This window comes from Sminthopsis crassicaudata, chromosome 2 (genome assembly GCF_048593235.1).
Source record: "Sminthopsis crassicaudata isolate SCR6 chromosome 2, ASM4859323v1, whole genome shotgun sequence".
In the NCBI taxonomy this organism is placed as follows: Eukaryota; Metazoa; Chordata; class Mammalia; order Dasyuromorphia; family Dasyuridae; genus Sminthopsis; species Sminthopsis crassicaudata.
The window spans coordinates 409,674,800-409,702,604 of NC_133618.1; the positions used below are offsets into that span (position 1 = coordinate 409,674,800).

The window sequence follows — 27,805 nt, forward strand, 5'->3', positions numbered from 1 at the left end:
TCGGGCATTTTATTTTTTCCTCTTTTTTTTGCTTCACTAATTACCTAGCAGTTGCAGGCAAATAATAAGCACTTAAAGTTTGTTGATTGGCTATTGAACAACTTACCAGAAGAAACCCTAGCGGGTTTTGGGAAAAGGCGTCTTACTCGAGGGTTGGGAAAGACTATCTCTTAGCAGGGGGTTGTTTTAAGTGTATTATTCCCAAGAGGGCGTTAAATGAAAAGGAGGAGGGAATTTCCGACTGATTATAGAGATTGCAGAAAATTTGCGGGGAAGTTTTCTAGTCTCACACAGCTCATTCCCTGCCGTAACACAACATGGCATCCACCTGGACGACACAGTCCGTACAGGAATGTAGCTCCGCAGGGATCGTTGCTTTCCCCGCCCCTAAGGCTCACAGCACGATTCCCAGAATGCTTCGCGACACCGAGACCATTGGTCGGCGCGAGCGGAAGTGCGCCGGACACCGAGAGGTGAAGGGTGAGAGTTGTAGGGAAGGTGAAGCAGTGTCGGAGACTGCTGGTTCTGCGGAGAGAGGAGCCCTCGGACCGGGCCTGACAGGCCTCCGGTGAGCGCTAGGAGGAAGGAGGCCTAGACATCTCAGTCTCTGGGGACGGTGGCTTCATAGTTCCTGGGAGCTCGGACTCCGGGGTCGGGGAGATTGGGCGCCGAGCCCCTTGGGGGAGGGGAACGAACGGAGCCGTTGTGGGCAGTCGGGTGCCGGGCTTTCCGTGCCAGTCTTCCAAAGCAGGCCTGAGGCGGGTTCTCCACGGGGCATTTCACGCTAGTGCTTGGAGTTTGAGGGGAAGCTAGGCTACCTGCACGGAGATATCCGGCAAAAACCCTAAGGAGGTGGGAGGGAGAGCCCCGAATTGGTTCTGGGAACTTTACGCTGCCCTTCCCCCCAAAAAGCACTATCTAGACCAGGGGTTTTCTACGGCCTGTGGGCCAGATGCAGCCGCTGAGGAAGTTTATGCGGCCCGCTTGGTTGTGGCAAATGGGCTGAGAGGCGGAGACTGAGTGTGCGCTTTTGTTTTTACTATAGTCCGCCCCCCCCCCCCCACAGTCTGAGGGATAGTGAACTGTCCCCCAATTTAAAAATTTTGAGGGCCACTGGTTCTAGACCTCTCCCACTATTGCCTGTCTCTGCATGTTTCTCTGTCTCTGCATGTGTGTCTTAAACTTTCCCTCCCTCTCTTTCTGTATTCTCACCTTTCTCCTCCCTCCTATTTTCCTCTCCCCTTCCCTCTTAATATGACGTCAAGCAAGTCCCTTCCCCTCTCCGGATCAATTTCCTCCTCTGAAGAAACCGACAAGTGTTTGACTAGTTCCTTTTCTAATTCTCTTACCATATCACATTGATATGTCATTGTGCAGACATTAGAAGGAGCTGGCTTCCCAAATCCCTTCACTTTCCCTGACTATACTCTGCTACTTAGTATTTATGTTTTATTACCCTACTAGAAAATTCGAGGGAGGGAGAGATCTAATCTTACTCTCCTATTAGAATGTTCTATGAGAGAGGTCAAGTTATAACCAAATTTTTCCTTTCTTCCATTGTTTTGTACAAACAATTGTTCTAAATAAATAATGGGTAAGTAATATATTAGCATTTCCAACAAAGATTTACCAGGGAAGAGATAAAAGATAAATTACCATTTATAAGCAATCCTGGTAATATATTTGACCTAGAAGGTAGTCCTTATTTAAAATTATTTGTATTCTTTCTTCTCTTGGCTTAAATGTTTGAGAGTTTTACTCTTTTCAATAAATGTAAAATAATATTGTTAACCACAGTTTTTTGAATCTTTATAAAAAAACAGTACTATATACACAGAATGGGACAGTTTCCTTTTACAGTACTGACCAACTTAAATAATATTTTTTTCTCTTTGTCTCCCAAAGTTCTTATCTTTGCCCCCACTTCCCAACATGGGGGAAAGAACAGAAGATTCTAAGCCTCCAGAGGACTTGTTCAATGGCTTAAAGATTACTGATCCCCAAGAGTCAGAGTGTGCTAGTTCCCTGGCATCTAGTGTTAAAGATGAGTATATTCACAACAAACAACTAAAGGATGTCCAGGACCAGGGAGAAGAGGAGTGCTTTCATGACTGTAATGACTCCTTTGAAGACAAGGAGGATCCAAGAGTGGAAGAGTCAAAAGATGAAATGAATCCCTCAGAACTAGAGGAAGAATACCTACTGAGATTGGAAAAAGATATGCCAGATGATGAGAAACAGGTAAATATCTTCCCCCACATTGTGAAAAACAAGTCACTTTAATTGAAGGTACATTTCTTCAACTTAACCAATTAAAGATATTTACAAATGATTACTAGATCCAGCAAGCATTTATTAATTTAGCACTTCACTTGACTTTCCTCTTTATTCTTATCCAGAATATAGTGACAGGATAGAATGTATAATATTGTAACAATTGAATGTGATCTAATCAAGTCTTAAATGTTTTTCTTTATGTTAACCATCTCAAATAGGAAAAACAAAAAGGAAATTTTGAGAAAACAGGAAAAAACCATTCTTATTCTTTAAAATGGAGGCCTATATTATAAAGTAGAGTTTCTTCTTGGTTTTTAAAGTTGGGTGGTAGGTTGGAGTTTTTTTCTTTTTTAAGTTTCATCATAAAAGTGAACATTTACATAGTATTTTAAAGCACTTGATATACATAATCTCATTAGTCACTAAGGATACAAATACCATAAATGAACTTTTTCTCATTTCTCATAAGGAGCTTTTGGTCTAATGAAAGACATAAGACATTTAACTGTTTCGTTTCCATTTACATTAGTAAATATTGTACATAAATAGCTTTATGCACACATAGATGCAAAGACTCATTAAATGGCAGCACAGCATGTGGACCTTGTCATGTCATTTTGACAATAAACAACCCCTTTAGTGGGTAGGCTCAGTATTTTAGAAACTAGGAAGTATGGATATTCTCTGAATATTTTGACTTAAATGACATTTTGATTTGTCTGTGCATCTGATAGATCACTAATAGTTGACAGCTGGTCACATTAGATTAGAAGAGGACTTGAACATAAGCCAACAAGCATTAAGCATCTCCTGTGTGCCAAGCACTATATTATGTGTTGAAAAGTATTTGGGGGGAAAAAAAAGAACAAGAACAATGCCATTAGGTTCTTAGAATGTCACTTTAATACTTATATCAGGGAACTGACGGGAAGCAGGGAGTAAAGAGTAGAATATCTTAAGGGTTTTCTTTTTCAAATTTATTGGTTTCAAATTATGACTATCTTGTAAAAAGAATAAAAACATGGAGATATTTTAAGCTACTTTAATGAAAATATCTCTGAAAAGGAAATTATTGAGCACTTAATGACTTGATAATTTTAGAGAAATTATTTCCAGAAATCTGTAAATTTTTTTTAGTTTAGCATTTGTTTCACTAGTACTATCTCTTTAATTATTCAATTGAAAATCTGTTTAAAAATCAGTTCAAGACTTCCTTGGCCTTCTACCTTGGTCTTTGCTAGAATGAAAGACTTGATAGATTAGAGAGCTTTTGAGAATGTTTTTAGTGTTTGTGTTAAGATGACAAAGCTTTTCTGGAAGGACTTTCAAGGTTAGTGCACCATGATGTATCTAAACATCTAACTTTTTTAGTCTTGTGAATCCTGCATCAGTTTTATTAGATCTTTCACGTTCACATGAAGTAATTGGTGATAAATAAACTTATCTTAAAGCTAGACTTCCAACTTGTTAATTTGTAGTGGATATGATAGCTAGCACTGGGGTGTTTGAGTACAAATTAAGAAAACCAAATTACATATAACTCAGAAGGTTGCTTAGTGAATATGGAATCATATCAAAAGAATTTTTGTTAACTGTTTTAAAGATTATCCTTCAATATTTTAAATATGGGTCTAACCCTGGAAGATATTTATACTCTTTTGAGAGTCTATATTTCTTAACATCCTATATTTCTGCTTCATTTAAACATCTTCATAATGCCAGCATACTTGAGGGAAAATGAATTGTTTTCATTGGACTTTTCCCTGTTGCCTCTGGAAAAGCTTCTAATTTCATCAATTATTATATTTACTTGTTATATCAACAATACAGTAGTTATATCACAAAAGGCATTTCTAAATTTTCTTTTTATTTTTCCCTACATTTTAACAATATTAACTTTTATATCACTGTATTCATCAACAAGTTGATATACTTATTAATATTTGGCTTAAATGAACACTATAAACAAATGCCAAAGAAGAATTATAAAGCTTAAGTCTGAACTAGAGAATATATCATTTTAATCCTTTCGAAGATTGTATCACTCTGCATGTTCTTTCTGCCAACACAGATAATAGCCAGTCCATACTTTAGCAGATAGCCTTTGAATTTTTCAAATTTAAGGATTCTATGTCTTGGTGACAGGCATAGTGCTTGATGTGGGAACTCTAGTTTGTACTCTGCTGCTGGCAAAGCAATAGAGCTTTAAAAAACAGTTTTGTTGAAGCTATTTCTCTGAAATTGAAATTCACAGTTACAGCCAATAAGGATTTATCAAAGTAGAGGTAATCCATTCCTTATGAATTAACTTTCCACAGTAAGATAAACAAGGATTAGTGATAAATTAGTTTTGACCATAAAGTAATTTGAAAAAAGATCTCCAAAAGTCCCTAGAATTACTGGTAATTTAGGAAGCATTTCAGGGAAGATCTTTGAAAGTTAATTACTAAACAGACCATGTCTTTTTGTGTAAATATTTTTAAAAGAAGCAATCTCTACTTTCAAAGGTAATAATTCTGGCAAAGTCACTATTTATGAGATTGCTCAAGAAAATGTGAATTCCCTCCTATTCTCACTAATCTTTAAATAGTTTGGAGGATTAATTTCTTCAGTACTTCCAGTTTTCTGAGTGTTTTGCCATCATAACCATCAGCACTCTTAAGATGTTATGTCCAGTAACTTAGAAAATGGCAGATTAGATCTTGGGATCAGAAAATCTGACTTCTAGTCTTAAGTACTCTTGACACTTATGGGTTTTATCAACCTGCCTCCCCATTTCTGTTATATGAGGGTGATATTTTATTCATTTGCCTTACCAAAAATTTTTGTGAACTATACACTTTATATAAACTTTAAAGAAATCTATACATATAAGTCTATCGAAGGATCACGGATTTAGATCTGGAAGAGCCCCTTCTAAAATATAATCCCTTCATTATATAGATGAGGAAACTGAAGCTTAGAGAGATGACGTGACCATTTCAAAGTAATCAGGCAAAGTTGAGATTTGAATGCAGGTTCTCTGATTCCAAATCCAGTATTCTTTCTACTGTCCCAGAATGTTTGATATTGTTATAAGAGCCATTATTGTGAGTATCTTAGTAAATTTATATCATTCTTACTTCTTGCTTGAGTTTCTAATGTGAATTTTACCTTTTTTTTTTTTTTTTGCTAATACCAGTGTTAAATTCAGATAAATCTTATAGCAACTTATAGCTTATAGTTTATAGCAACTGCTTCGCTAAACTGTAGGTGGTAGCAGATAGCTGCTGATAGAGTTAAGATTTGGGAATAGACTTGTCTGCCTTAAGTCCTTGAATTTATTCCTTTTATTTCTCAATTACTGCAGTTGTTTCTACAATGAGTCAAAAGAACCAAAAAACTTATGTTTAGAATAAGTATTTGCTGCTTAATGTCATTTCAAAAGAAGTGAATGTCCCTTATGCTCTAAGCAATTAGGTTACATACATTAGATCAGAGCCTAAAGACACATATTATCCAGATGAGCCTCCACATTGCCTAGGATCTCCTTGAAAGGAAGGGTCTATCAATGACTTCCTCAAAATGTAGAAGTAATTATACATTCCTCTTGTGTACTTGATTTTTTAAAAAAATATTTTCAGGATTTCAGGCATGGATAATGGCAACTAACATAGTCAACAAATGCAGTTGGAGTTTGGTTGAATGACTGTTTAAGTAACCATCACAGTGTTAACAAAAGATGTGGTACTTTGTTTTTCATAAGGTTTGTGTTTCTTTTTGCTCTTGCTTGGCTTCATTGTCTAAGGGAAAGGGCATTTTTGTAACCTGGTATGCAGTGGATAGAATGCTTGACATGGAGTTGGAAGACTTGCATTGAATTACTGTCTCAGACACATACTTCTGTGACCTTTGGACAAGTCAGTTAACCAACCTCTCAGCCTCAGTTTACTCATCTGCAAAATAGGGGCATCTACCTCATAGTGTTATGAAGGTTAATCAAGGTTATGAAAGAGAAAATCATGCTAATCATTATGATTTGATCCACTGCAGATTTATAGTACAGGACCTCAACTGGAACCTAACTGCTGCTAGGTATTCATATTATACTTATCTTCTCACAAATTTTCATCCCTCTTCAAACTTCAAACAAAGGGAGCCATGCTTCCCTTTCCTCTTCCTTCCCCCCACCATTTTCTTGACTGAGAAGCATGCCTGGTGTTTTACAGAAAGAAATTCACTGAGTTCGTTCTTTCTTCTTCCTCATCTCATAATATTAGTGCTCCTTTTCCCACTCTCTCTTCCTTCACCCCTGTCTCAAAAGTATCTTACCAAACTAATCCTTTGCTTGATCAAGCAATCCCATTCCATTCTGTTTTCTTCAACAGATTATTCCCTCTACTCATTCATCTCTACTCATCACTAATTTTTAAGTCTTTCCTTACTTACTAATTCCTTATTTCCTACAAACAGGCATATATCTCTCTTAACCTGAAAAAATCTTCACTTGATTTTTCCATCCCAGCTAACTAGTGCTTTTCTGCTCTTCTCTCCTTACACTTTCTTCTTAACCTGTTACATTCTGGCTTCCGAATATATTCCACTTTTAAGTACTCTCCAGTTACTAATGATGTGTTGCCAAATTAATGCCCTTCTCTCTCTCTCTTTTTTTTTTTTTTTTTTTTTTGCTTTTGTGCTGAGGCAATTGGGATTAAGTGACTTGCCCAGGGTCACGAGCTAGGAAGTGTTAAGTGTCTGAGGCCAGACTTGAATTCAGATCCTCCTGATTTCAGGGCTGGTTCTCTATCCACTGCGCCACCTAATGGTCTACTCTCAATCCTCATTCTCCTTGGTTTCTCTGCAGCCTTTGACACTGTTCACTGTTGTACATTCTTTCCTTCTTGATGCTCTTTGGTCCCTTTTCTCCTCTCCCAGTATACTACTTGGTGAATTCATCAATTTCAAGCAACTAATTACTATCGCTATGCTGCTGATTCTCAAATGTCCCTATCCTACCCCATCCTCTCTGCTGACCTCTAATCTCATATCTCCAGCTTTGAGGCATGTCAAACTGGATGACTAATAAGCATCTTCAACATGTCCAAAACTGAACTCATTTATCTTTTCTTCCTAAATCCTCTTTCCTCCTACCTTCCCTCTTACTACAGAGGGCAACACTATCCTTCCAATCCCTCAGGCTTATTACTTAGGCAACGTTCTGAACATCGCACTAGCTCCCCCTGACTTTATCTCAACTAAAATCCCATCTTGAAGGCTTCCCTGATCTCTCTTAATTCAAATGCCTTTTTCTGTTATCGCCTATATATCCTATATATAATTTGCTTTGTATATATGTACAAGTTATCGTCCCTATTAGATTTTGAGCTCCTTGAGGGCTGGAATTGTCCTTTGCTTCTCTTTGAATCCCTGGCACTTAGCATGGTGCTTTGTGCATAGTAGTTTAATGTTTTTTGACTGATTGAAATCTCTTCAACTCAGTATGTCTAAAATTAAGTACTACATTCTTTTCTCAAACCAAGACCTTTTCTATTCCTAATCTTACTATTGAGAGACACTGAATCATCCTGATAATGTATTATCCTTACTTTATTCACTTTTATTGCTAGAACCTCATATTTCCATACTTTGATCAAGTAATAAAAATTAAGAATAGGACAGAAATGGAAGATAAATAATAAATGAAAATGAGAATTTTTTTTTAGAAAAAAGGCAACGAAAAGGCACAACGAAAAGTAAAAAAGCAAACGAAATTACAGTTGGAATAGAAAGGAAATTTTACCCAACAACTAAACAGAAAAAAAAAAATTAGAGAAAGAATGAAATGACTAAGTAAAAGGAAGAAAAATTTCATGCTTTCCAAAACTAGTTCTTTCTTACATTTTCATTCTCCTATTCTAATCCCTTCCACAAATTCTGTGATCCAGTGATACTAACTTCCTTTTGGTTCTTTGAATAACATACTCCGTATCCCTATTCATTGCATTTTCACTGACAGTTCCAATTGTCTAGAGATTCTGTTCCCCTTACTGTTGCCTCCTGGCTTCCTTCCAGTTCCCAGCTAGAATCCCATCTTCTGTTAAGGCTTTCCCTTGACTGCTAGTATCTGTCTTTTGTCGATTATCTACAATATCTTGTTTGTACTTCGTTGTTTGCATATTGTCTTCCCCCTTAAATTCTGAGCTCCTTGAAAGCAGGAACTAGTTTTTGTTTTCTGTTTCTTTGTATCCCTTGGATTTAACTCATTGTCTAATACATATTAAGTGCTTAATAAATGTTTCTTGACTCAGTTTACTTGACTTAAAACTTCATATACTAAAATTTAAGTGCATTATGAATCCTGTCTTAAATAGTCTTTATTATAGGAAATGACATTTTAAGATTTCCTTCTTTGAAAAAAGGTTACCATCCAGGCAGCTAGGTGGCAAAAAGTAGACAGAGCCCTGGTCCTGGAAGCAAATCTTTATAAGTTCAAATCTGTCCTCAGACATTTAACAGTTGTGTGGACCTGGGCATGATGAATAGAGTTTCTTCATCTATAAACTGGAAATGATAATAATAGCACTGATTCCCCAGGGTTTTTATGAGGATAAAGTGAGCTGATAATTTCTAAAGCACTTTTCAAACCTTTAAATTGTTATTAATAACATCTTGATTTTCAAGTAATATTTTGCTACTATTTTATTGAATGCTATACCTAATATATATTTCTAAACCAAATAAACAGATTTTTTTGGTTAATTATAATTGAATCATTTTAAAATAATTAGAGTTTACTATTTAGAAGAATTCAAGAGTGTTGTGAATTATTTAATGAAGTGATGTGGTTTATATTTTAATATCCAAATTTCCATATGCCAGACTAGGTTTGCTTAAAGTAGAGTACACCTCTAAGTAATTTATTATCAGCCAGGTGGCATAATACATAATCAAGCAATACATTTATTTAAAGCCTACTATGCTCTAGGCCTCACAAATTAGTAGAGAAGATAATATGCAGATATATGCAAAGCAAATGATATATTTAACAGAAAGTTTTACTGGTACCTAAACACATATTCAGTCTTACTAATTTGATAGGAATTACTGGAGTTTTCACTCTGCTGAAAACTTTAAAAAACATCACATTACAAACATCAGAATAGCACTGACTTCAGAATCTATTAGAGGATTCATAATTGATTCCTGATTTTGCTTCCTACTACCTTTGCCATCTTGAACTAGTTTCTCTGGGCTTCATTTATTTGCCTCTTCTCTAAAATAAAGGTATTGAATTAGAAGAGAGGTGTCAAATATGCAGCCCACATGTGACCCAACAGTTCCTTGTGTGACCAAATCAGATTAAAGTATATTAACAATCCTTCCAAAAATGTAATAACTATAAATAAAAATACAATAAAATGCATAATATTAGATTTAAAAACCAAACCATTGTGTGGCCTAGAGATCCTTATGTAAAGATTGATATGGTTTGTCATTTCCATTTGAAACCACTAAAATAAAATCCCTTCTAGCTCTAAACCCTATATTTCTGTCTTAGTGATACCTCATCTGGATGAATTCAGCTTAAAGCAAAGTCATACATTCAGGGAAAACTCTTTGGAAATTGAGAGTTTTACACTCTTAGAGCATGGTGAAGTACAGCTGTGCATTTCTTTTATGTTAGGGATCTTATTTAGGGAATAGATGAAGCTATTTTGCTCAAGATACATTTTAAAATGATGAATCCTTTCAAATGTAGTAATGATTCAAGGGGACTCTTAAACACCTTGTCTGATGACCACTCATTTTCTGCTATTGATTTAGCAACAAGACTTTTATCAATGTGCTTCAGGATGATAGTAGGAAAAGAACTTAATTCTGTAGTTCTGATTTGTGAAACTTAATGGCAAATAAAAGAAAAGAACTTGATTCTGAACATTCACCTTTTGCCTGAATTGCCGGTTGTTTCTTTTTTTTTTTCTTTTTCTTTTTTTTTTTCCTGAGGCTGAGATTAAGTGATTTGCCCAGGGTCACACAGTTAGGAAGTGTTAAGTGTCTGAGACCAGATTTGAACTCTGGTCCTCCTGAATTCAAGGCTGGTGCTCTATCCACTGTGCCACCTAGCTGCCCCTGGTTGTTTCTTAAAATGTAACTTTTGTAGTGTTGTATTACTTACCAAGCAGTTGTCCAGAAGGCCAAAATTGTTGCTTTAACAGAAGGATATTGGTTTTGAGAAAGTTAAAGATTAAAACACTGAAAGATTGAAAAAGTAAGAAGAAGCAAAAAATGTATTTTCTTAGATACTTGTTTCAAACAAAAATAATTATTCTTAAAACTTTCTTTGTTTTATATATATATTTTTTAATCATCACAGTCTCCCATATCAGCTTTTTTTTTTTTCTTTTTTTGGCTTTCCCATTTAGGAAACCATTATCTGAAAAGTAAGAATGAATATTGAATTCTTTGGCTTCACAAAAATCCTGTAACATCTCTTAGTAGATGGTATTCTTTCCTACATTAGCAAGGACGGATAAGGTCTTCAAAAAAAACAAAAACAAAAACAAAACCCTGCAAAATGACCCTGCCATTATTCAACTAAACAGGAATCTGACATGCAACGCATATTCATCTGAAAATAGTTTCATGAGATCAGCAATTTAAGCAAACTGAAATCCACAGTTGAAACATTATTACCACCTTTTTTTTTTTTTTTTAAATGTGGGATACATAAATAGAACTCATAACTTAAAGATTCAATTATATAGCTCTGTGGAATTGTCCTTAATAGTATCATAAGATTTGACAGGTATCTTAAAAATCATCTAATTCAATGCTCTCTTTTTGCAAATGAGGAAACTAAAAGCCCAGGGAAGAGACTTAGCCAAAATGACAAAGCTGAGATAAGAACCTGGGATCTTCTGACTCTTGTGCTTTTTCCCCATTTGTTAATGAAAATCTGGCAGTAATAGTTAACATTTATATCATATAGTAAGTGCCAGGCACTATGCTAAATACAGTTATTCTATTTGATCCTTATAACAACTTTTGGCAATAGGTACTGTTATTCCCATCTTATAGACAGAAAGTGGTTAAGTGCTTGCCCAGTGTCACACAATTAGGAAGTATCTGAGACCAAGTCTGACTCCAGCCCATTACTCTTATTTTATACCACCCTGCTTTCCTCACAAGAAGTTAAATTCTTTTAGAACTTTTAAAGCATTACCATAAATCAGTTGTTAGGTTCCAGAGAATGTTCTATGGTATTCATTCTTCTCTTTTCTCTTGCATATATATTATTCAGATCCTGACCTTGGATGAAGTCAAACTCACTGTTTTTAGCAACAAAATAGTGGTTCCATGAACCTTGTTCAGTATATTCACTCATTTTAAGAGGACAAACCAAGCCACAAACTAAAAGTGTAGTTTTGTAGTTTTTTGTAGAATATTGGTTCTTTGATATATCAGTAGATCCATGATTTCATTTATGTGGGCATTCTTCCAACTATGTAAAGTGAAACTTGTCCACATCTTTTCAAGCTATATAGTATGAAAATTAAATACTATTGTTTATGACCTTCCATAAATCTTTCCTAAACTATCCAACCACCAGAGGCCTTTCTTTGTATCATATTTTGCAGAATATTTGCTATTCTGATGCTTGTAATGTGATGTTTTTAAAGTTTTCAGCAGAGTGAAAGGCATATTTTGTAGATGTTGCACCACCTAGTGCAATATTCAGGGTGGTATTTTTTGTTTTCCTTTGTACTCTTTTCTGATTATATGTATCTTTGATAATGTAATGTATTTTATACCACTTGTATGTAAGTCATGCTTAACTAATGTGCTATGTAATTTGTCATCCTTTGGATCACCTGCAATTTCAGTTCTAAAAGCATAATGTTCTTGGTCTGCAGCCATATAGCATTACTAGAGAAATATTGGTAATAAGAAATGGGCTCAGGGAAAAACTTGGTATCATTGAAAGCACTGCCTAATTTCCTAAAAATGAATTATTCTTTTATTCAATTTTGGACCCAATTCATCCAACTATAATTAAATATTCAGATAGTCCCACCAGGCTCCATAATCTAGGCAATATTTTTTTCATTTTTTTCCTTCAGTATATATTGATGTGTGATTCTTTTGAATATCCATGGATCTTTCTGTAGATGCAGTCAAGAAATAATCATCAGAAAAAAATGTGTATGTATATATTCATGTATTCACCAACTATTTTGTGTCTAATATTTATGAAGCTTTTGCTCTATCCCTAGCATTAGACTTGATGCTGAAAGATATAAAAGAAATGGTAAAATGTCTCTGATCTTCCAGAGTGTACAATCTAGTTGGTGACATAAATGAAAGTATTCACAAAATTAGAATAAAAATTAGGATATTATATATGTACATTGAAGTGATAATGATAGAAATTCTGAGAGAAAAGCATTTGTTTTGTGTACAGATGAAGAATTTGAATCCCACAGAGGGAAATTATTTGCCCAGAATCACATAGAAAATAAGTGGTAGAGCCAGGATTCAAACCCATGTCCTCTGACCCCTAATTATATGATCTTTATTAAGGGCCTTTTCTGTTTAGAATTTCTCTTAAGCAACTTCCACTAATGAAGTTTATTTGCAATACATTTTATTTTTTCGCTCCCTAAGTTTTTAATAGCAAATTGGGCACTGGATTCCTTGAATGCTGAGGTAAGAGTCCAATATAATCTATTCCATCTCTTACTGAAATAGAACGAGAGAGCAGATGCTTCCTTATGAGCCTTTCTGGAATTCTTTAAAAGGAGCTATAGAGGAATATGAGGGGGTTCCTTGCCATAATTAGAAACTTTTTCATTTTTAGAGTAAAAAGAATATATTATGAGAAGCAGTGTCTGTGATTGCTATAACCTTGCACCACTACCTAAGATTTCTTTGTAAACATCCTAATATAATAACTGGTATACAGCTATAAAGTTATCACAGCCTTTTAAATCTATATTTGGAAAAATTATTCCAGTAGTATGATATGTGGGGAAGTACTATACAGAGAATATACAGCAACAAAACAAACCCTCATCTTTATGTAAGAATAGAGCAGATCTCTTAGAGCTAGTAGATGCTGTAGCTCTCTGTGGAGTACTATTTTTAACTGTTACCAAGGAGATGTTCTGCTAGATATTGATAATTGCATTAATTCTCAATTTATACAATCTGTGCAAAGGGAAGCAGCTCCTTTTCTAATGTGTGCTATTTAATCGCTTATTGCATTGTAAATTTTTCAAACTTTTCTTTGTGTTCTGAGTGTAAAATGTATGCTGGTCAAAACATGAAATTGGCTTTAGGAATCTGTTTGGAAACCCACCACCTATTAAACTTTTTATTCCTAATACTCTCATTTCTCTAGGATTGTGTTATACATGGACCTTCAAGTAGAGAAATGCTTTTAGAGATACTGTGAAAATGCATTGTCAAAAGCTGACAGGCAGGGATGTATACTAATCTTATATCAGCAATGTAGTTAAGATGTTTATGGTTGAAAGCACATACATACTGAGCATGTGCCATCTTTGCTGTAGAATTGGGTTGTGTTTTTTTGTTTTGCCTATCTGTGAAATTCAAAGAGAAACTAATGGGGAAAAAAAAAGATAGTTTGTTTATTTTGATTTCTTAATCTTTCTGTTTGTCTCTTTAGAACATTTTAGTGACAGAAATTTAATTGTTTAGTCATGTCCAACTCTTCATGTCCCATGGACCATAGCGTGTCAGGCCTTTCTGTCCTCCACTAAGGTTTTAGACACCTTCCAACTTGAGGGGCTCATCTTCCAAAGTCATAACTTTTAGCATTTTCATATTGTCCATGAGTTTTTTTTGGCAAAGATAATGGAATGGCTTGCCATTTCTTTGTCCAGTGGATAACCTTTTGTCAAAACTCTCCAATATGACCTGTTCATCTTTGGTAGCTTTCATGGAGAACTCATGAGCTAAGTGAACGCTTCTGCCATTCAAGGCTGTGATCTATGAAGGGAAGAAACTAATATTTTCCAATTTGTGTACAAAGATTTTGTTGATTTTTTTTTTTTTTTTGGAGTATTCCACTACCATACCTGCTATGTGACAGGTACTATGATAAATCCTAAACAAAAAAAAAAAGAAAAAGACAAAAGACAGCCCTTCTACTCATGGAGCCCACAATGTAATGGAGAACCATATGCAAATAAACTATGTAAGAGATAAATAGGAAATAATCAATAGAGCAAAGGCACCAGAAATTAAAACCATCTTTGCCTTTACAAATTTCAAGACCAAGAATGAAGCACTTCTGCTATAATAATCTATATGCCTTTTTCCTACCAACACATTAAAGTTATCCTTTAGAAATGTCATATGTAAAAAACAAAAACTTTATAAAATTGGGGATTGAGCAGTGTTGGCTAGAAGGAAGAAAGATAAGTGAAAGGAGTAGCCAAGTGAGGGGCAAATGAGAGAAGTGGGCACTTTTCTTACAGTTTCCAGTTTTAGAAATAAATACCAGAAACAAAATTGATGGTCAACTACATCTGGTACCTCAGTTGTTACTTTTCCAACCTAGGATAATTAGTTTGATATGGGAAAACATGTGTTGTTTCAGCTACTTAAAAATCTTATCAAATAATAAATCTGAAAGTGGTAGCCATTTGAATTATGTCAAAGTATAGCATTTCTTTATTATTCTTGATCTCTCACAAAAAGAGTGCCAGACTGGATCCAAGTCACTCAAGTTTCTGCTTTGGTAATGCCATCAGGATAGCATTTTATAAGAGCTCAGTAGCGAGAGCCTAAGTTAGGGACATATAGGTTGTCTAATGTACCTAACACAGTGCTTAAAGTTTATTATCTAGGCAGTTAAATATTTTGTTGATCAGTTTATTTTTTTTTTCACCTTCCATGCAAAAATCTAAGCACCTTAATCTTCCACATATATCTTTAAAAATAGAGCAAGAACATTGACCAGATATCAAGAAAAATACTGTCTAGTCATAAACCATTGACCTGATTTGTCACTATTTAGGTATCATAAAATAAATTCTTATATGTTTTATAGAAAAGAAGAGAGGAGAGCACCAGATTAAAGGAAGAAGGGAATGAACAGTTTAAAAAAGGAGGTAAGTTTAAAAAAAAATTTAAATTGATGGTCTTCCTAAATAAACCTTTATCTTTTGTTAAAACCATGAAAAAATATTACAAAAAAAAATTTTTTTTGCAGCTCTTGCTAGAACTACATTCTTTGCTATTTATATTTAAATTTTGCTTCCTAAATCCGTTAAATTGTATTTACTTACTAAATCATAGACATATTCTTAGTTGAGATGGCTCATCTTTCCTAGGAATAATTTTAGCACAAGTCTCATTTTCTTTTCCTGTGATCCTATGACCTTTTACTACAAAAATTAAAGGAAAAAACCCTTAAAGTAAGGTTTGTAACCTTTAAGGCTTTTTACTGTTCTAATTCTCATTGCATGTATCTCTAGGTATGAGTCTTAACAAAATCATTCGTTTTTCCCATTACGCGGTTTTTGCTGTTCCTTTTCCTGATGTTCTACACATTTACTTTCATATCCTGTAGTGGCTTTTGGATTAACATGATTTTGCAAAATTTTGAAGAGCCATTTACTTTTGTAACAATACTGTGTCCCATAATTTCAGAAGAAATGTGTGTGCTTTGAACATTCTAGGCATATTCATATTTTTACTATTTTCATAGAAAAAAAAAAAAAGATACAAACCAGGTTATATGGCAAGTGCAGGAGCAACAGTCAAAAATGAAATAACCCTGTTAATGAGCATTTTATAATCTCATTAAGAAAGTCAACACACACACACACACACACACACACACACACTATCTCTCTCTTTCTCCCAAAAGTTTTAATGTAGTGTTAAGGTTTAATGATTTAAAACTAGTTTTTAAAGCTGTTAAAAGCATATAACCATGCTAAGGCTTTTAGGACATTGTATAACTATATACAGTATGCAAAATGAATGCCAAAGTAGTTTTGGAACAGAAAGTATTAGCAATTAGGGTAGAAAAGAAAGGCTGCATGGCTTTCTATAGAAGGTTGTGTTTATATACATTTAATAAAATTCAAAAGAAATCAGATATATATATATATATATATATATATATATATACATATTGCTGTTCACAAACTGATTTTCATTATGGGGTGTTTTTTTTAGTATGACATAAACAAAATAGAAATATTTTTCTGGCCAATAAGTTAGCCAATAACATTGATTTCATCTTGTGTCTTTTGTTTGTTTGTTTGTTTGCTTCATTTATTTTTTAAATAATAGCTTTTTGATTTTCAAAATATATTCAAATAATTTTCAACATTTACCCTTGCAAAACTTTGTGTTCCAAATTTTTCTCCCTCCCTTCCTCCCACCCTCTCCCCTAGACAGCAGATAATCCAATATATGTTTAAACATGTACAATTCTTCTATACATATTTCCACATTTATCATGGAAGGCTGATAATTTTTATCCAAGATTTCCAGAAGCAGAGGTAAAAAGTAGACACATTTCAGACATAAGGGTCAACCAGAGCAAAGGCATGGACATGGGAGGTGAATTAGAATGTCATGAGTGAGGAATAGCAAGTAGGCTACTATTACTGGACCAAATAATATATGGAGAAGATCCATATGTAAGAATAGGGAAGAAACTGGTTGTAAAGAACTTTAAGTGCCAAACAGAAGAGTATTTGTTTATTTTAAAGGTGATAAGGAACTATTTGGATATATTGAGGAAAATTGACCTGGTCAGGCCTGCAATTTAGGAAAATTACTTAGGGAGCTGTCAGGAAAATGAACTCTAACGGGGAGAGAACACACTTGAGAAGGGACGCCCAACCGGAAAGTTCTCATAATAGTATAAATAAGAACTGATGAGAACCCTGCATTCAAGTGTTGGCTTTGTAAGTAGGATGGATTGTACATGAGAGATGTTGTGAAGGTGTGAATGACAAGATTTGACAACTGATTGTTGATGTGGGTTGAATGAATGAGGAGTCAAGGATAATACTAAAATTGCTTATCTACAATACTAGAGAGATGGCAGCAGTCTTGAGAAGTCTAGAGACTCTTAGACCCTGCCTTTGGAAAGAAAGATTAATTCCATTTTAGACATGTTGAATTGGAGATGCAGGACATCTAGTTTGAAATGACCAATAGGCAATAGTTTAGGGAGATCTCATTGAGGAATTTTATTTTTCCTAGTGAGGAATTTCATTTTGTCACCTTCTCTGCAATTTGTCATTTTAGAGTTACCTAGGGATACTGTGAAATAGGTTAAATGACTTGCCTGAGGTCACGTGACTGGTATATGTCAAAGGCAAGAATAAGTCAACTCTATACACTATGCCAAACTTCTAAAAGCTATGCATTTTAATCTATTTAAATATTAGACCTAAGAAGGCATAAATAAGAAATTTTAATACTGATATTATGTAGGTGTGCATACATATATATGTACATGTAAATTATATATAAAATTATTCTTATAAAGTCATCACCCTAATGCAGAGTCCTCATCACTTTTCACATAGACTATATTATAAGAATCTCCTCCGTGTTCTCCCTTTCTTGAGTCTTTTCTCCCCCCACTCATCCATTCTTCACATAGCCCCCTAAGTGATCTTCCAAAATAGCATGCATGACTATTTCAGTCTTTTTCCACTAAACTCCAGGGATTTTCTACTGCCTCTAAGATTAATATTTGTGTGTGTTAGGTATGTATATAAAATTTCTTATCTCTGAGTAGTCTTTGGTAGCCATCCATTTTTTTTTTCCCCCCCTGAGGCTGGGGTTAAGTGACTTGCCCAGGATCACACAGCTAAGAAGTGTTAAGTGTCTGAGACCATATTTGAACTCGGGTCCTGAATTCAGGGCCAGTGCTCTATCCACTCGCCACCTAGCTGCCCCGCCATCCAATTTTTAAAAAATTTTATTTATGTCTTGTTTTTATATCACCTATTTACATATACATCTCCCATTTTTCTCCCCATCCCAGAGAGCTATTCTTAAAACAAAGAATTTTTTAAAAAGAAAAATATCAGTAAAACAAATCAACATATCAAAAAAAATTTTGTGTTCCATATCTGTGGACCCTTTCTTCCTCTGCAAAAGAATGGAACTGAGTATCTTTTTTATCTGTTTTTTGAAACCAGATTTTTGTTTACTTTTGATTGTTTTTAATGATTTTTTCCATTTATGTTGTCATTGAGTATATTAACTATTGACTTTGATTTACATCAGTTTGTGTAAATTTTTCCATACTTCTCCATATTCATCACATTTATCATTTTTTTTCCCCCCCCTGAGGCTGGGGTTAAGTGACTTGCCCAGGATCACACAGCTAGGAAGTGTTAAGTATCTGAGACCAGATTTGAACTCAGGTCCTCCTGAATTGAAGGCTGGTGCTCTGTCCACTTCGCTACCTAACTGCCCCACATTTATCTTTTCTTACAATGCATTAGTAATATACCATTATATTTGTATACCACAGTTCTTTTTTTTTTTTTTTTTTTTTTTTTAACCATTCCTCAATTAATGGACATTTGCTTTGTTTTTAGTTCTTTGCTACTACAAAAAGTGCTGTTATAAATATTGATGTATGTGGAGACTTTATTTTTGTCATTGATCTCTTTGAGGTATATCTTTTATCAGCGTACTCACTGAGTTGAAGATTAGTATAGATATATAATTCCAGATTGCTTTCCAGAATGATTGTTTATTCACAGCTCCAGAAATAATATATCAGCATTTCTCTCTTTACACAAGCCATCTAACATTGACTATTCTATCTTTAATCGTTTTTGCCAATTTGCTAGGTTTTGTGTTAAAACCTCCAGGTTTTTTTTTTTGTTTGTTTTGTTTTTTTAATTTACATTTTTCTTACTGATGATTTGGAGTATTTTTTCATAATTAATTTATAGTTTTTTGAGAACTGTTTGTTAATATCCTTTGATTATTTATTGGGGAATGGCTTTTGCCATTCAGTTTTAACCACAAACAAAATAACTACTTTTTACTTCCATACACACAGATTTAAATCCCTTTCTCTTTTTTCTACTTTCTCCTTTGAAGAAAGCTAAATTGATGGAGCTCTATGAAAGTTGAAATTTGGGATTTAATATAGTAGGAAACTTTGGGAGTTTTTAAGGATAGTGTCCCCTGATTCAACATCCCTAGAAATGAAAGCAATTATGGATGATGGGTTGTTGGGTTTTTTTGTTGTTTTTTTTAAAGGCATTAGTTAAATAGAATTCCTGCTTTGGATCTCAGTGAAGGAATGAAAATGCCTTGCAAGATGAGCATAAGGAGCACAATTTCTTTAAAACATACCAAAGATAATTATAGTGATTTCTGTGACCAAAAAATTACTATGGTTGTGACCACTGTTCTAAGTTAAAACTTCATAGAAAATACTATAACATACTAAGAGAATAGTGTAAAAAATGAAATAGTAAAGACTAATTACCTCATTACCTTACAAATTTCAGAATATGTGGAAGCAGAAAGTTCTTATAGCCGAGCTCTTCAAACTTGCCCTGCCTGCTATCAAAAAGACAGATCGGTTCTGTTTTCAAACCGAGCTGCTGCAAGGATGAAACAGGTACATATTCTTTATTGTTTCTGTCTTTTTTTAACAGTAAATTGTTAAATTGAAACTAATAGAACAGTAATGTTCCACAGTGTTGCTTCTCTTTGAAGTTTGTTTGGTGGTCTGATTGCCTCTCTGGATATGAAAAACAATAAACCAAGTGATATTTAACTTACAATAATTACCACTTCTTATTCAGACTCTAGGAAGACTTATGATAGGAGGGGGTGCACCCATTAAAATGTTCAGTTTAAATTTACTAATCTGTAATATTGAGCAAATCACTACACTTCTCTTTTATATATTTACGTGTGTGTATAGGAATATTTGGGGAAAACCTAAGCTCTTAATAGTGTTAGTGTAAAAGATGCTCTATAAAATGCATTTATAGTCAAGAGCCACTTGGAAAGTGTTTTCAAATAACTAAAAAAATAAAGATGGGGAGAATCGTTTTATGAAAACCCTATGATGTTAATTGAAATAAGCAGTAAAATTCTTCAGAAGAATTTATTTGCTAATGGTGAGATTTTTTTTTTTTTTTTTTTGGGTAGATGATGTTAAAAGTAAAAAGGTTAGAAGATCAGAATCTTTGCATTTTCATGTTGCCACATTCTAGGATGGGATGTTTAATCATTATTTAATTTAATTTAACCATATAACTTTAAAAATCCATAAATTCAGAAATAATACATATATTTATTTGCCTTTGGGAATTTGGAAATTGTGTGATTCTGCAATTAAAAACTTTTTTTTTTTTCCCCGAATTCATGGGCCCCTGAAACTATCCATGGATCTGAGGATTTAAAGTGAAGAAAAAGGAAAGTGCACTGATGAATTAAGCAAGAAAAGCTTCATGGTGCAATAGAAAGATTGCTAGATTTGTAACATTGAACTTGAAGTCATGAGTCATGAAATCTGAATTCATTCTTTCTCCTGCCTTTTGTAACCTAGGGCCAGTTAATTAACTTTTTTGTGCTTTGGTTTGTTTATCTATAAAATTAAGGGTTTTGATCAAGTAGAGCTCTAAATTTATGAACATATGTAGGAGTTTCCACAGGACAAAGACTTGAAACTAAAGCAGATATGAAGAGGGAGAGCTTATTTAAAGCAGATGGACAGTCCAAATTTAGAGGGAAGATTACAGGTTGTATTGCATTTCAGAAAAAGCATAATACTTTGAACTTCCCCAAGTTGTTTCTCAGCACATGCAAGGGGGGGGGGGGAAATCTGTTTTAACATCAGTACTCCAGTTATATTAAATGACTGAATCAGGAAATACAATAGTCTTCAAAAATCAGAATTTCAAGGCTGTGAAAAGATACATAGTGGATCTAGATAGTCTACATCATATAACCTACAATTTCCAAGAAAGATTAGTATAAAAGGTAACAGGAAAAATAAAATTGTAAGGAAAAAAAGGCAGCAAATTTGATAGGTATCAAAAGCACAGAGTAACAGATGGACAATATGATACATTGATACTTTTGGAATATCAAAAATCAAAAAAAGAGTAAAGCCTCCAGCTCATTGGGTCAGTTTAAATCTTTTACAAAAGGACGATGTTATGGACCAGAACTTGAAACAAGATGCTGTTAGTGGAATTGATAGAGACAATAGTTTTCTAATTTAGCATGGTTCAGTATGATTGATTTAATCCTGCAAGAAGATGTTATGGGCCAGAACTTGAAAAAAGATACTAAGTGGAATTGAGGAGACAGTGGTTAAGTATAGTTTAGCATTGATTTAATCCTACAACAAATAATGGTTTCCTAGTGATGTAATGATTGGTGTATACTCAGGATGGGGCATATAAGTAAGAAGCTCTTAGGGCCAAAGGGACAAGCGCACTAGAAACTCTCAGAGCCTTAGCTAGGATTCAGTCGGGGAGATTCAGAAGCCAGAGAAGGCCAGACAGGAGCTCAAGCTCTCGGAACAAAGACTATAGAAGGCCTCTAAGAAAGCTAACCGGGTCACAGGAAAAGAGACAAGACTTGGAAAGAGACAGTAAAGGATTTGGACTTTAATGCCTGGCTGCATTTGGGGTGATTACTGAACTGAAACTAAGGCTGCCTCCAGAGACTCCAAGGAAACCTCAACAGAGAATATTACATTTTAGAGATTAGGAATCGCATAGTATTAAGGAGTACATGAGCTGCTCCCTGCCACAAGTAAGAGATAGTACTCGTGTTGAAGAAATCACAAATCCATTGAAATATAAAAACAATAAAGTAGGATCCGTGTTACTAATTTTTATATTAAGTCATTAAAATTGGATAAAGCAAATTAATGGTGTTTTTCTTTTTAGGATAAAAAAGATGCTGCTATTAATGACTGTAGCAAAGGTAAGATGATTTTTGTTTTAGTCACAATCATTGTGAACACCGGACTGTTAGTATTTAAAGAAGCAAATGTAGGGACTTGTATAATACTTATCTGTTGGATGAGGAAGGAGAAGGGGGTTTACTAGTATGGAAACAATTAAAAAGAGACTTTGTTTTTCAGGTAAAAGCAATGACGTTGGATAGTCATTAATCTAACATCTTTCTCCACTTGGTTTTCTTATTGGTATTTTAGGCTTGTTGTTATCTCTTTTCCCTAAAACTATTTTCCTTCTTACTTCACTATTTCTTTGTGTTCTACCTCATTCACTTGTTTTCCCCCTTTTAAGACCTTGGGCTAATTTGGTCTATTTACTCTTCTTCACCTCTTAATTAATTATCAATTTCTTTTGTTATCTGAAGTAACTCATAGGTACCACTTTCTCTATATTCATAGAATACAAGGATTTACACTTAAATATCATGTTGTGTAGGAGCTCTTAAACTCAAGTCTATGAATTTGATCTTTTGCTGCTTTAAAAAAAATTTTTATGTTTTAACATAATTGGTTTCCTTTATAATCCTGTTATCGTAATTAATGCATTTAACATTAATCTAGAAGGGGTTCATAGGTTTCATCATACTGCCATAGGAGCCCATAACACAAAAAAAGCTTAAAGAGCAAAGATTCTTAGTGTAGCCTCCTCATTTTATAGTGAGGAAGATAAGGCACAGGAAATGAAGTGATTTATCCAAAGTATTCTAGTTAGGAAGTAACAGAGCCGGTATTTGAACACAAAAGCAGTTTGCCTCCAAATGCAGTGACTTTTTCCATATGCTTTTTTGCTACTACACCAGTATAGACCCTAGTCACACCTGCTAACTATAGGTATTCTCCAAAGTTCTTCCCTAAGTTCTTTTCTTACACACTATTTCACTTAATATCTCCTTAGTTCCTATAGAGTCAATTATCAACTCAATGCAGACAATTTTCAGATCTCTTTATCCCGAACCTTTCTCTTGACCTCCAGTCTTATATAACCAACTTACCATTAGAAAATATGAAACTAGATATCCAATAGGTAGCTTAAACTCTTTATGTCCAGAATTAAACTCATCATCTTACCTCCTTGAATAATTTTTTCTGCCAAATTATTACTGTAAATTACCACCAGTGACCCATCTAGGAAAGTAGTCATTACTAATCTCCAAACTCCTTACTCTTTTACCTTCCATATAATCTGTTGTCAGTTTCTCTTTTTTTTGGGGGGGGGGAGGCAATTGGGGTCAAGTGACTTGCCCAGGGTCACACAGCTAGGAAGTGTTAAGTGTCTGAGGCCAGATTTTGAACTCAGGTCGTCCTAACTTCAGGGCTGGTGCTCTATCCATTGTGCCACTTAGCTGGCCCTCCAATCTCACTTTTATACATCCTTTTCTCTTTCCTGTTGCTGCCAGTTCCCTGGTCCTCATCACCTTATTCCTCAACTACTGCAATAGCTTGATGATGGATATCTCCTCCCTACTTCATCTCCACACACTCCAGAACAGCTTCTACTTAACCTGCCAGAGATTTTCTTGAAGATTAAATTTGGTCATGTCTCTTCCTCCCTCCTGCTATTCCCCATAACCTTCAGGATTAAAAATAAAATCTCTTCTGGGGCCCGCTAGGTGGCGCAGTGGATAGAGCACCAGCCTTGAATTCAGGAGGACCCAAGTTCAAATCTGGTCTCAGACATTTAACACTTCCTAGCTGTGTGACCTTGGGCAAGTCACTTAACCCCAGCCTCAGGGGGAAAAAATAAAATAAAATCTCCTCTTTGATATTTCAAACTGTTTATAATCTTGCTCCTTCTTAGTTTTTCAGACTTCATATACTTTATTTCCATCCAGATACTTTGTGTGCTGACCATACTTACTTTTTCTGATGGTTTCTTGCACAAAAGACTTCATCTCATCTCACATCTACCTTTTTAGGCCTTTTTCTGAGTTTGGAATGCACACCTGATTTCCTTCAAGATTCTGCTCAATCCCACCTTTTGCAGGAAGCCTTTTCTAATCTGCCCAGTTCCTAGTACTTTCTGTCTGAAAGTACTTTTATCTACTCATATCTCTTCATAGGTATATAATTATTTACAAATAGTTTTCCATAGAGCGCCAGCCCTGAATTCAGGAGGACCCTGAGTTCAAATCTGGTCTCAGACACTTAACACTTCCTAGCTGTGTGACCCTGGCCAAGTCACTTAACCCCAGCCTCAAAAAAACAAACAAACAAACAAATAGTTTTCCAGTTTAAATATGAGTTTCTTGATCAGAGACTGCATTTTTTTTCTCCTTTTGCATATTCAGTACTTACTATGTACCTTAAATGCTTGTTGATGTGTCTAATAGACAAATGCTTACACTTGAGTCTAGTAGTAGTAGTAGTCATTGGAGTTTGTTCCTTGCAAGACTGACTTAGAACTTTGCTTAAAGAAAATAATTTAGACAGCTGAGTAGAGTATGAAGAGAGTCTTGAAGGGAAACACTGATTAGAAAGTCTTGAGCTAGGCATTAGGTTGTGAAGGGCATGAACTAAGGTGATAGCTGTGAAATGCAAAAGATGTTATAGCAATAGAAATAGCAGAATTTATCAACTAATTAGATAAAAGGGAGATGGAGAAATAAAGGCCAATACTAAGTACACCAATTAGAAGAATGGTAGTGGCTTCTATGGAAATATAGAAGTTTAGAAAAAGGATTAAGTTTAGAAGAAAGATCATTTGTTTTGGATCTGCAAAGTTTGAGAAATCTCCAGGATGTCTGGTTTGAAATATCTTGTAGACATTTGGTAATATAGAATTAATACTTGGTGGAAAGACTGGAGCTAAATATTTAAATTTTGGAGTTGTCTGCATAGAGGTAATAATTAAACCCATGAGAGCCAATTCTGTCAACAGGACATTGTAAAAAGAGAAGAATAGGAGGCCTATTTAGGAAATAACTACAGTTGTGGGGCTTCATGTAAGAGGAAATGTTTAAAAAGGAGAACCATAAGAGAGAGCAGTGTTTCAAAAGCCCAGAAAACCCCTCCAGGAGGAGGAACAGGGAATCAATGGGATCAGATCCAGCAGATGAGCCAAGAAAAAAGAGAAGTGGGGGAGGGTGGAGGAGATTTGGCAAGAAAACCATTTTATTTTTATTTTTTTAATGATTAGGTTGGAAGCCAAATGTCAGAGGGTTAAGGAGTGACGAAAGGAAGTAGAGGCAGCAAATGAAGAAAGCCATTTACTAAGATTTTGATAAAGGCAAAAGATTATATAGGAGCTTGAATTGTAACTTAACTAATGAAGCAAAAGGATAGGGGGAACTTTGGCATGTTTGAAGGTAGTAGAAAACATACCAGTGAATGAAGAGTAGTTAAAGATGGAGGTGGGGGAAATGATATGAATAATATGAAATAAATTTGGAAAGGTAGTTTGGAAATAAGTCTTAATACTCAAGTATGAAATAAGAGTGAAATGTTTGTATTTTATAAAAATTTTATTTTAGCAGGAGAGTGATATGGTACTTGATTGAGAATTCAATTATTGTAGCTCTATATCATACCTAAACATGCAATAAACAATTTCTTCAAATTATTTTACTTGGTTGAGGGAAGTATCACCTGAAGGAATTTTGGGGAGCTATTTTCTGATTTGTTTTTGTTTCCTCATTATTCCTCTCTTGTACATCTTGAATTTAATTATTATTTAGGATATTGTGGTATCTCCTTCCTGACTCTCCATATTTTACTATGTTTATTAGTTTGAAATCTTTCTAGACTTTTCAATGTCTAACATTTGCAAATTAACTTTTACTTACCAGTGCCTTACTTAGGCCGGAACTTATTTAATACACTTTTTCTTTATTAATTGAGAAACAAGAAAAAAACTTCAATGTTATAAGGATTTTTCATGTTGTATCTCTTGTGTGAGAATTGTAGTTTCTGAATAGCTTAAATTAGATAGCAGCCTGCTTTTTCTCTGTTGCTTCCTGTGTAACCAGATGGGTGGAAAAATGCCTTGAGGGAGTGTATGATTAATAGTTTGAAAAAGAAAACAGTTTAGCATTCAGTTCCAGCTGTAACACCAAAGTATTGTGTTCCAGCTGTAGCACCAAGTATTGTCATTCCAGCCAAGAAATTAAGAGGAAAGAAAAGAATAGCAATAGTGCTTCCCAGGGTTTTTTTTTTCCTAGTGTTCTTCTGCCCATTAGTACTCAAAAGAGATCCCTTGTATTTATAAGTACCTCCCATTAGACATGATTTAAAAACCCATCATTTAAAATGATCCAATGTCTTATAGTGTATTCTTCAAATAGAAATTTATTATTTCATTTGAGCTTCACAGCAAAACTCCTTGAGATAAATAGTATTATTCCCATTTTGCAGAGGAATAAAGTGGAACTCAGAATAAATTGATTTCATATAACTATTAAATAGATCCATGTTGAAAGAGAGTCTGTGACAAGAACAATTCCATTTTGTACCATTGGGTGGCATCATTAAAGAAGAAATCTCAAAGCAGATATAATCATAATAACAACTTCTTCATTTATTCTCCAGCAATTGAATTAAATCCCAGTTATATCAGGGCACTATTGAGGAGAGCAGAATTATATGAGAAAACTGACAAGCTAGATGAAGCCCTAGAAGATTACAAATCTGTTCTAGAAAAAGATCCATCAATATACCAAGCAGGAGAAGCTTGTATGGTAAGTACTACTTAGATTTGCAAAACCTTTTCTGTTTCATCTTTTTCTTCTACTCCCTTTGTTTTTACATATCTGAATCACAAGCCTTTGGACCATATTGATTATACTCTTAGCCTAATTTTGGTTGAGGCAGTTAGGTGGCCAAATGAGTAAAATGTTGGGCCCAAAGTGAGGAATCTATGAGAGTTTAGATCCTGCCTCACAAATATACTAGCTGTAGGACCCTGGATAAATCACAACCCTATTTTCCTTAATTCCTTATCTGTAAAATGAGCTAGAGAAGAAAATAACAAAGCACTCCAGTATCTTTGCAAAGAAAACCCCAGATGGGATCATGAAGAGTTGTCACAATTAAACAGTTTTGACTAAGACACTCATTGAAGTCCAAGAGAGGTCTACTTATAACATGAATGTATATCCACTCTAACTATATGCTCAGTAATATTTGCTCTAAAACCTAAACTATTCTTAGAATAACTTGTTGAATGTTCCAAAGTCCTACATGGTAGAGGTTACCTTATTTTGCTGCCATTTATTAGGAGGCTTTTAAAAAATTAATAGCTACCATGCCTCACATCCTGGTAATAAAACCTTTAATTTCCTCATCCCCTGTATTCAGTTACCAAATTGATTTTTCCTTCAAAATGTCCTCTGGGTTCACCCAACTTTTTAATTTACCACTATTACTGTACTAGTCCAGCCCCTTGGCATTTAATGTCTACAGTATCTTAACCAGTCTCCTTGCCTACACAGTCACTTTGCTTTTATTTGGGCTTTCAGTTGAACAACTAACTCTGGATTTATTGACAGTTAAACTCTAACACTCCCAAACCAGACAACAGATAAACCTTAACCTCTA

At 34.6% G+C, this 27,805-nt stretch overlaps 1 protein-coding gene across 3 annotated transcripts in view; it reads left to right on the top strand.

Moving 5' to 3' along the window:
* Positions 1–428: 428 nt before the first annotated feature.
* The window catches only part of TTC1 (tetratricopeptide repeat domain 1), a 45,676-nt gene continuing 18,299 nt past the window's right edge, over positions 429–27,805 (top strand). For 2 of the 3 annotated variants that reach the window (XM_074291958.1, XM_074291959.1), the window contains exons 1-6: positions 429–568; positions 1,906–2,241; positions 15,335–15,395; positions 19,797–19,909; positions 22,203–22,239; positions 26,798–26,946. In XM_074291958.1, the coding sequence (XP_074148059.1) occupies positions 1,933–2,241; positions 15,335–15,395; positions 19,797–19,909; positions 22,203–22,239; positions 26,798–26,946 (669 nt within the window). In that variant the 5' untranslated portion in view covers positions 429–568; positions 1,906–1,932. The remainder of the gene's footprint in view (positions 569–1,905; positions 2,242–15,334; positions 15,396–19,796; positions 19,910–22,202; positions 22,240–26,797; positions 26,947–27,805) is intronic. The other variant, XM_074291957.1, reaches the window with a different exon arrangement.